This window comes from Sciurus vulgaris (assembly GCF_902686455.1).
Source record: "Sciurus vulgaris genome assembly, chromosome: 5".
Classification (NCBI taxonomy): Eukaryota; Metazoa; Chordata; class Mammalia; order Rodentia; family Sciuridae; genus Sciurus; species Sciurus vulgaris.
Genome location: NC_136465.1, coordinates 174,030,423 through 174,040,113, shown reverse-complemented (window position 1 = coordinate 174,040,113; position 9,691 = coordinate 174,030,423). Strand labels below are relative to the sequence as shown.

General features: G+C 47.8%; 1 protein-coding gene and 1 pseudogene across 4 annotated transcripts in view; both read right to left on the bottom strand.

The window, feature by feature from the left end:
* Nucleotides 1-3,719: 3,719 nt before the first annotated feature.
* LOC306662444 (histone H2A.V-like) lies at nucleotides 3,720-5,807 on the bottom strand (annotated as a pseudogene). Its single transcript has one exon. The product of its transcript is annotated as a histone H2A.V-like (transcript).
* Nucleotides 5,808-6,695: 888 nt separating this feature from the next.
* Nucleotides 6,696-9,691, bottom strand: part of ZC3H7B (zinc finger CCCH-type containing 7B) — a 54,743-nt gene continuing 51,747 nt past the window's right edge. For all 3 annotated transcript variants that reach the window (XM_079142114.1, XM_079142113.1, XM_079142115.1), the window contains one exon: nucleotides 6,696-9,527. In XM_079142114.1, the coding sequence (XP_078998240.1) occupies nucleotides 9,272-9,527 (256 nt within the window). In that variant the 3' untranslated portion in view covers nucleotides 6,696-9,271. The remainder of the gene's footprint in view (nucleotides 9,528-9,691) is intronic.

Here is a 9,691-nt window from a genome sequence, read left to right as displayed (position 1 = left end):
TGCATGTGGCATGCATAATTGAAGCTTTATACCATCTGCAGAGCTTGAAGCCTGTTCTCCAATTGGAAGTGCCAAAACCTGCAGCCTGAGTTTCTCTGGTCTTCCAAGCAGAGGGGAGAAGAGGCAGGATCCTAGATGAATCCTGAGATGGCAGGTGGGGTGGGCACTGAAAGCCGGCAGCCCTGCAGACTTGTCTCAGGCCTTCCTGATAAGCCATGCTTCTTAGTCTATCATGGGACCTTGGTGGCAATTGTTATTCCCTCCCCACCCTCCCACCAGGATGCTGTCTGGCCTCTGTGGTCCCCAGGCGACATGAGTGTGTGGGTGAAGCCATCCTTCTGAAACCAGCATCAGAGTGAAGCCGGGCTTGGCCAGGGGTTGTCAGGCTCTTGAGTGCCGTGATGTGGAATCGTGGACAAGCCAGACAGCAATTCTGGGTCTCGCTTCCAAAGCTAACTTCAGCCTGCTGCCTTTCAGCTTTAGTTCTATGGATATTGGTTGGATGCAGTAAGTACCTGGTTTTCTGCTCTGTGGCTGATTGCTACAAAATCCTTCACTGCTTTCCAAAATTGCATTTTGAACAGAATCAAAAATACCCCAGGGCTGGAGTTGTGGCTCAGTGGTAAAGTACTTGCCTAGCATGTGTGAGGCACTGGGTTCGATCCTCAGCACTACATTCAAAAACTAAATAAATAAAATAAAGATATTGTGTCTGTCTACAACTAAAAAACAGAGATATTTTACATACTCCAGGAGTGTCCTCTGGTGTCTTCCCTCCCAACCATCCCCAGTTTATTGTCTATTTACCCTTCTTTCCTCCATAATAATCCTCCCCAAATTTTGTTCTTTTCCCAAATTAATTAAAAATTAATTTTGAATTAAAAACCCTAGTACTTGACTCAAAGCTCAAACCCTTTGATAAAGTTGAGAAATATCATGTCTATCCTAGCCCCCCTTCCCATCTCAAATTTTTAATTAGACTATTTCTCTCTCCAATGTTTCTTATTGCAAAAGTAAGTTTACATGTTAAGTTTTTAATCACATTTTTTTTGAAGAGTTCTATGTTTTTATCAGTCAAGAGTACTTGATAACCACAAAGGGAAGCCCCCTTCCTGCTGTGTTCCCAGTCAGAGCCCTGTGGCTCTGGGGGTAGGGGTGAGGACAGGCCTGGTATTCAGGCTGCCTTGAGTGGGCCTGTGATTTGCAGATGGGACTGACTCAAGCTGGGCTGCTGTGTTACTTGGCCCAAGAACCTTCTTTACCATAAAACTGGCTTAGTGTAAAGGTGAAGTGGGCAGATGCCCCCAGATGATTTCAGAGACCATAGGAAGTGACTCACGTATCTCAAAAACACTCACCTGCTGCATGACATTTCCTTCTTTTTTTTTTTTTTTATGGTAATGCTGGGGATTGAACCCAGAGCCTTGTGCTTGACAGGCAAGCAATCTACCAGCTGAGGTACGTCCCCAGATTCACAAATACCCTAAGCCTCGCAGACCATGCATGAGTGCTCAACACATACTACGGCTTCAGTGTGTCCCCCAAAAGCTCACGTGTTGGAAACTAAATTCCCAGATTCATATTAATGGCTTATGGTATTTGAGGGTGGGGGTCTCATAAAGTGACTTTATGAGAACTAGGGGCTGGGGTTGTGGCTCGGGTAGAGCGCTCACCTAGCATGCTTGAGGCCCTGGGTTTGATTCTCAGCACCACATATAAATAAAATAAAATAAAAGTATTGCATCCACTTACAACTAATATATATATATATAAAATTTATATATATAATATATTGTAATAATATATATTATATATAAATACAATATATATATTATAATAAATGTTATAATTATATATATATAATTTCTTTAAAAAAAAAAAACAATGAGAACTAGCACATTTGTTCTGTTTCGTGTGACATTTTCTACCTTGTTATGTGGCAAGAAGGCCTTCACTGGATGCTCAGGTGATTTGGGTGCCATGCTCTTGGACTTCAAACCTCTACAACCATGAGCCAAGTAAACTTCTCTTTTGTTTTTCTTCTTCTTTGGTACTGGGGATTGAACCCAGGGACATTTCACCACTGAGCTACATCCCCAGCCCTTTTTATTTTGAGACAGGGTCTCACCAAGTTGCTTAGGGCTTCATTAAATTGCTGATGCTGGCCTGGAACTTGCTTCCTCCTGACTCAGCCTCCTGAATTGCTGGGATTATAGGCTTTTTTTCTTTTGCATAATTGGGGATGGAACCCAGGAACTGGCACATGCCAGGAAAGTGCTCTAAAAGTGAGCTATATCCTCAGCACTTTTTATTTTGATACAGGATCTTGCTAAGTATTGAGGCTGTCCTTAAACTTGCAGTCCTTCTGCTTCAGCCTCCTGAGCAGTTGTTTTTTTTTTTTTTTTTTTTTTTTTTTTTTTTTTTTGGTGCTGGGGATCGAACCCAGGGCCTTGTGCTTACAAGGCAAGCACTCTACCAACTGAGCTATCTCCCCAGCCCCTGAGCAGTTGTTAAATTTCTGTTCTTCACAAATTACTTTATCTCAGGTATTTTATTATATAACAGCAAATGGACCATACAATATATGTAGCACCAGGCTAGGCCTGGTAAGGGCTCAAAGTTAAGTAACACACTCAGCCAGTTAACTCCCCAACCCTAGAGTATTTTCATGCCACTTAAAACCCACGTTGTCATCTCCTGTTCTGCACTAAAGGTATCCATCCAGCAGTCAGCAGGGACCACATCAGCAGGACGTGGAACCAGGGAAGTTTGTGTACATACCTAGAAATCTGGAGGGGTTGTAGGACAGGTGTGCTGGAATTGACTGTACTTCTTAGGTTTCTGGGCTCAGAGATCCAATGCCCTCTGCAGACGGTCAGGGTCTGTTGGTGTCTTTATCAGTGCCACTGAATCCATTCCTGTCCCTATCCTTGGTTTTTCACTGATTGATTGCATTTGTCCCCAATTCACTGGGAATAAGGTGTCCTTTAGTGTTGACAGGTATGCCTCTTCACAGGGAAGTTGTACCCCAGGCAGGAGACCCTATGATTATTGAGCTGGGAGGTCCACCTAGGGAGGACTTGGTTAAGAACTTTCACTGTGCCTTGCCCTCTCCTTGGCCAGCAGGGCATATTTGACTTCTAGGATCCAAATGAACATGCTAGAAGAGGTTGACACAAACTTTTTTTTTTTTTTAAACCATACTGTTCTCTTTATTTTTGTGTATTTGTGAGAATTTCCATAATAAAATATTTTAAAAACTGAGTTTTGTTTTGAAAGTGTTATACTATAAAACATCAAAAAATTTCCTTCTTTAATGAAGATTTCCAGACAGAAAAATAGAATTTTCTGATGGACCATTAATTTGCACATTAACTTAAATCTTCTAATAGTTACTTAGGAACTGACAATGAAAAATAATTTTTAAAAGATCGTACAAATTAATGTATGTTACTATATCAAGAAAACACCACCAAAAGTTGGAATTTTAAGCCAAAAGAAGAAAGGTTTAATAAATCTCACATTAATTCTAGGTAAGGGTGTGGGCTCTTGAGTCAGTAAGATCTAGGTATATATCCTACCTAGCTCTGCTCCATTCTGTTAGTTCTCAGTGTTTTTTGGCAGGTCATTTAATTTTGGTGAACCTCAGGCTCCATGTCTATAATGTGAGGATAATAAGATTTTTTTGATTAATGAAGCACTGACCACAGGGCCTGATACATAGTGAAGTGCTCAGTAAAGGAGTCCAATAAATCTACTACCTCATTTAAATCTTAAATGCACATTTTCCCATAATCTAACATCTCTGAAATTGAGATGTATCCTGTAATTGATGGCATTACTTCAAGGACTTTTCCTTCCTTAGTGGTATATAATAAAATAATGGAGCATTACTACAAATTGATAGCATCTAACATTCAATATAACATGGCATATCAATCATGATAAAGCTATATTCTATTTTAAGATTATTCTGAATGATTTTGGATTAAAATAATTTCAAAAGCTAAGCAAAATATTTCCAATACATCATGAACAGAACAGTTTTGAGACAATTTTGTAAAAAATGGTTCATCAATTCCATTTTTGTATAAAACATACGGGAGAAACCTAGCCAATCAATACACAACTGTCATCACATGAAAAGGTACCTTATCAAACTTCGAGTCTAAGGACATAAAATGTTTCTTTTCTTAGTATGTCTACAGTAATCGTCTGTGCCTTTCCATTTAACTGTTTTAAAAATTCCCCATATCCCCATTGTCATCTTCTGTCTGAGTTACAGTACAATGACGGGAGGAAGAGGATTAGTTAAAACAACCCTCTAAGCAGTTTTCTGCTGTCCCTTCTTTCCCATCAGAGATTTGTGGATATGAGGGATCACACCACCCCAAGCTATGGTAGCCTTGATAAGAGAATCCAACTCTTCATCACCACGCAAGTGACGTGGAGTGATACGCTTTATTTTAAGATCCTTGTAAGCATCACCTGCCAGCTCCAGCACCTGAGCAGTGAGGTCCTCCAGAATCTCAGCAGTTGCACCCACCTGTCCGTGGCTTATGGTGCGAGTCTTCAAGTGTCTGTGGATGTGGCCCACAGGAAACTGTAGTCCAGCTCTTTATGAGTGAGACACTACCTCGGCCTTGGCCTTTCCACTATCCTTTCCAGCTCTGCCTCCAGCCATGGTCGGCCGTGCGACCACCCGTGCCGCTGCAGCCACTCTTGCAGCTCAGCAGTTGACACAAACTTACTGATCACCAGTCAGGTAGGTTGGATGGCTCAGGTAACCCTTTCCCAAGAGCCTGGGTATATTTTCCTGGAGGCTGCACAGACTCTGGTGGTGAGGGAGTATGTAGATGAAGGTTTTGGACAGAACCCTCAAAAGCCTTCTCTGGAGATAAAGTGAGCTGCCTGCAGGTCTCTGTCAGGCCCTGCACCTGCCCCGGGCCTCTCCAAGGAAGCAGCATCTCCAGAGTGGCGGTGGGGGGGGTCTCACCGCAGCCTCTACTCACAGGGGTAAAGACCAAGAAACAGGCCTGTATTCAACCACTGGGGACTCATCGATGGCACAAATATCAGCCACTGACTGTAAATATCCAGGTTCCATTGGTATGTAGAACCACATATGTGAAATGGAAAAAGAAAGATGCAGGAAGATAAGTGCACATTGATGGCAGTGAAGCAGAACCTTCCACTTAGGCTGGTCTCCCCAGCAGATGGCAGATGCAAGGGAAGTCAATTTCTTAAGCAGTCTTAAGTTCTCAGAATGTGGGATGGGGTGGGTGTTAGGTAAGGTTTACCGACCTGAGCCAAACAAGGGCCAGATGAGAATTAAAGGAAATTCACAAGAATTGAAGAATCTAGTTCACAGGGTTCACTGAAGTCCTGCCTGTCTTACTCTCTTTCATCTTCTGAGTTTAAGGAAGGTCCTGATGCAAGCTCATATTCCCTCTCATCTGAGGGCAGGTCTGTTTCACTTTTGGAAACTACCTTGCACACTACTTGGCTTTTCACCATGCAGCCAGTGGTGCTTAGAATCCCAGAATGTCAGTGCCAAAGGAATTTTTGCTGATTTCCAATTCCCAGGTTTTTTTTTTTGGCGGGGGTACCCAGGATTGAACTCAGGGCACTTGACCACTGAGCCACACCCCCAGCCCTATTTTGTATTTTATTTAGAGACAGGGTCTCACTGAGTTGCTTAGTATCTCACTTTTGCTGAGGCTGGCTTTGAACTCGCGATCCTCCTGCCTCAGCCTCCCGAGCCTCTGGAATTATAGGTGTGCACCACCGCACCAAGCTCCCAGGGGTTCTTGATCTTTATTCTGCCTCTTTATCTGAGGGCCCTTGGAAGCTTTTCTGAACCTCTCTGGGCTGCAAGTATGGTTAGACTCTCAGGGCTGCTATGGAGAACAGACATACTTTGCACAGTGCCTGGCACTATCGAGGTGCCTCATAAAGATGGCTGCTCAGTTCCTCATCCCACCATTCATGAAGCCTCTGAGGCCTGCTGCATATCTGGCTGGATCAATTCCCTATCTTTGTGCAGTTCACTGGCCCTGGACCTCTCTCCTGGGGTAGCTCTATCTCCCCTGACCCTCTCTCCTGGGGCCACTCTACCTGCAGCTTATGGCTATCTGGGGAGCACCCACTCTGGAACATGTGTAGGCCCTCCACTCCGGAACCCCATTCACCTCCTGTACCACACACACCACACACACACACAAATACCTCTCATGGCATTAGATGCAGAACTCTGTTCTAATACATCTGCTCCTTTTAAAGGAAGGAAACTGAGCCCACCTGACCTCAGTCTCCCTTGGGCCCAGAGGAGTAGAGGTTGCAGTTGGGATCAAATTTCAAAACATAGTATGACCCCTCACCCTCCTGGAGGGGTCCCATCCAGAAAGCACAGAGAACCTACCACAGCACATGGTGGTAAAATCAGGGAGGTGTGGGTGCTCCTGGGCAGCCTCCAGGAGGGCGGCAAGCTGGCTGCAGAAGGGCCGGCCAGGGGCGGCTCCTTCCTGGTGCTGCTGGAGCCCAACCTGGTGAGCCTCTGTGCACACAGGGATACACACTCACCCTTCACCGCTGGGAATGTCTGTCTGAGCCATAGCCAGCAGCAGCCAGCTCTGACCCGGAGCACAGAGCAGTCCAGGGCCAGGCAGGGAGGAACAGGAGCGCAACACCTCAGGGACAGGGTTCAAAGGGCACACATTTATTTTCTAGAACAAAGGCTAAAATAAGCAAGTTTCTTTCATTTTATTTTAAGAAGGACAAAAATTGTTATTAAAACATCTACATTATTATCAAGATACTAGACCTTATGATATTTAATATTAAAGTGTGGTATTCTTAAAATTTTAATACACAGACATTTTAAAAGGACCATTAAATTGATTACTGCCCAGCTGAGAAATGCAGCATCCCTCCCCCTCCCACCCAGGCCCCATGTCCACCATGCCATCTTATCCCTGTCTGCTGCAGCAGGCATGGGCCCAGACTGAACTCTGAGTCTCCCAGCTAGGGGCCCTGGAGGGGTCATGTTTGAAATAGTTACCCTCATCATTAAAAGCATTTTGTGCACCCCCACCCCTGCCCCGCCTCCCACTCTCTTCCCTACCCTGTGGGGGTGCAGCTCTGGCCAGGTCAGGGAGCCCCAAGATCTCAAAAGCCCCTAGAAAGATAACCGGCTGAAGATGAAATCTCTGAACTCCCCCGCCTTAGGCTTTGGGGGCGAGAGAAATATTAATCATTTTCTGAGCCTGAGCACTCGGGCTCTCTTCCCATTAGACAGGGGTGGTCTGGGAAACAAGCAGCGAACGGGGTGTAGGTGGGGCTGCAGCCACTCCTACTGCCCACACCACCTCCGAACCATGGCTCCAGTCCCTGTCTCCTCGCAAACAGTCCGGGGACCCTGAAAAACCGTCCTGATCACACAAGGATGGCTGCATTTCTGGCCAAATTCTTTATCTTTAGCTCTCATTAGAAGTGATTCCTTGGATACCACACACATATATAATATTATATAGAGCGATATATTTAATACCTGTGTATATATGCATCACGGGGGCGACATATATACACACTAAAAACAAGGCTGGTGACGACAGACTGCAACACCACGGATCAGGAGAACAAGTAGTATCATTGACATTCACAGCCACCACCCCACCTTGGGTGTGGTCTCGCCTCCCCTCCAGCCACGCCACCAGCACCCAAACTGCAGTGCTGGCTTGCTGGGGGCAGGGGGCAGGGAATAGGAAAGGGTGCATGCCACGATTATTGGGAGAAGGTTGGGCAGTGGCGGCATGAGGAACAGGGTCCTCCTTAGCCCCCAGTGCCCGACATTTTATCATCACGCACTATCAATCCTTGCTAGAGGAGAAGTATGGGGTCTCCATTCTCTCCATCTCACTTTCCCCAGTCTTAACCCCTGGTTCCTTCTGGGGGTGCCCCACTCCTTGTGCCAATGGTGTGGGGGATTCTGGAATGTCTGGGGAGCCAGGGGAGGCTGGGTCTGCCGATGGGGGGTGGGATGGAGGCGGGGTGCACATAGACACCTCAGAGGATGGGTGGGGGCAGGAGCTGGAGATCAGTTGGGGTCCCAGGCAGCTGGCAGGGTAGATCAGGGAGGGGCTGGGGCAGATGAGCCTATTGGTAAGTCTTAGAGGAACTGGTACAAGTCCAGGAAGGAGGGGCCATGTTCCATCCTGGAGTGGCCCATGGAGCCCAGGGTCCAGGCTCCCTTTTCTCCACATCCCCCACCCTCCCAATTCTCCTCCCCATGCCCTGTGCGTGTGTAGAACCTGCCCTCTGCCACTTCTCCCTGAGTGGGTTTGGGGATGTAACCTTTGCTGCTCACGGCAGTGACCATTCTCTGGAGGGACCATCCCTCATGGGGTGCTGATCAGCTTCTCTGAGCAGCCCTTCCTTAGCCCCCAAGGGCACTGCATGGGGCCCCAGCACAGAGGCTCTAACTGGTAACTGGCCCTGAGACTCGACCAAAGTTTTCATCAAGCTCTGCCTTGTGCTGGAGGCTGGAGACCCTGGAGAGGTCACTCCTCCTGCTAGGACTATTTCCTGTTCTGAAAAATGGGGTTTGGGCTGAGGATATATAATCTATGCTAATGGCATGGGAGGGAAAGGGCTGGGTGGTGGTGCCAGAGAGAGCCCAGAATCCTTAAGTCAGGCTCCCGAGATCATCCCCCAACTCCTCCCAGCCTTCCAACCAGAGGGGAAACCGAGGCTCGGTGAGGGACCAGTGTAGTGTCCCAGGTCCATCCTCAGGCTGTATTTTAAAGTTTTAAAGCTAATTGGGGCCTCCTGCCCTTGTCCTGATCTGCCCCCAGGAAGTGGGGTGGGAGAAGGGGGAGAGAGAGAAGGACCCTCCTGCTGCAGATTCAAGTGGGGACCCCAGACTCCCCAGCCCTGAGCTTTGGGCCCCCTTTAGGAGCAAACACAAGTTAAAGCTGTAGGCTGAAGCTGGAGGGGTCAGCCAGGCCCCTCCCTCCTCAACCAGGAGAGTTGTGGGGGTGGGGAGGGTCTGCCCAGGTATCAGCAGGATGAGGACCCGGGGACCCTTGAGGCTGCAGCTTGTGCACCTGGGGCGATGGGGGTGGAGAGGATGGGCGGCACCCCAAGGGGCCAGGGGCTGCCTGATGAGGGTAGCCCCCTACCCCCAGCTGGTCTGACCTGACCCTTCCATCTGGTCCTCCTTCCCCATCCCCACCCCCGACCCCAGGATTTTGCCCATGGCCAAGACCTGACCCTACTCTCCAACGGTGCTGGCAGCAGCGGCAGCAGCAGGGGCTTCTGGGGTGGCACCAGCAGTGTCCCCGTCCTCTTGCAGCAGGAAGTTGTATTTGCCAAAGTCATCATCCCGTGGGCACAGAAGCATGTCCTTGCGGGCCTTGGCCAACTTCTGCTTCAGCACCTCACGCCGGTCCAGCCACTCATTGAGCTCTTCCTGTCCATGGGCGCAGCGGCACTTGTCCCCATCTGGGCAGGCCTTGCCCTTCTGGAGCCTGTGGGTGGCAGGAGGCTCACTGCCCAAGCTCTGTGCCTTCCTGCCCCAAGCTGAGACCTGGCCCCTCCCTCCAGGATCACTTTAGCCTCAGTTCATTTAGCACCTAGATGCCTGGCGCTCTTGGAGATCCGAGCCAGGGCCAGTGAAGAGGGGACTAAGCAG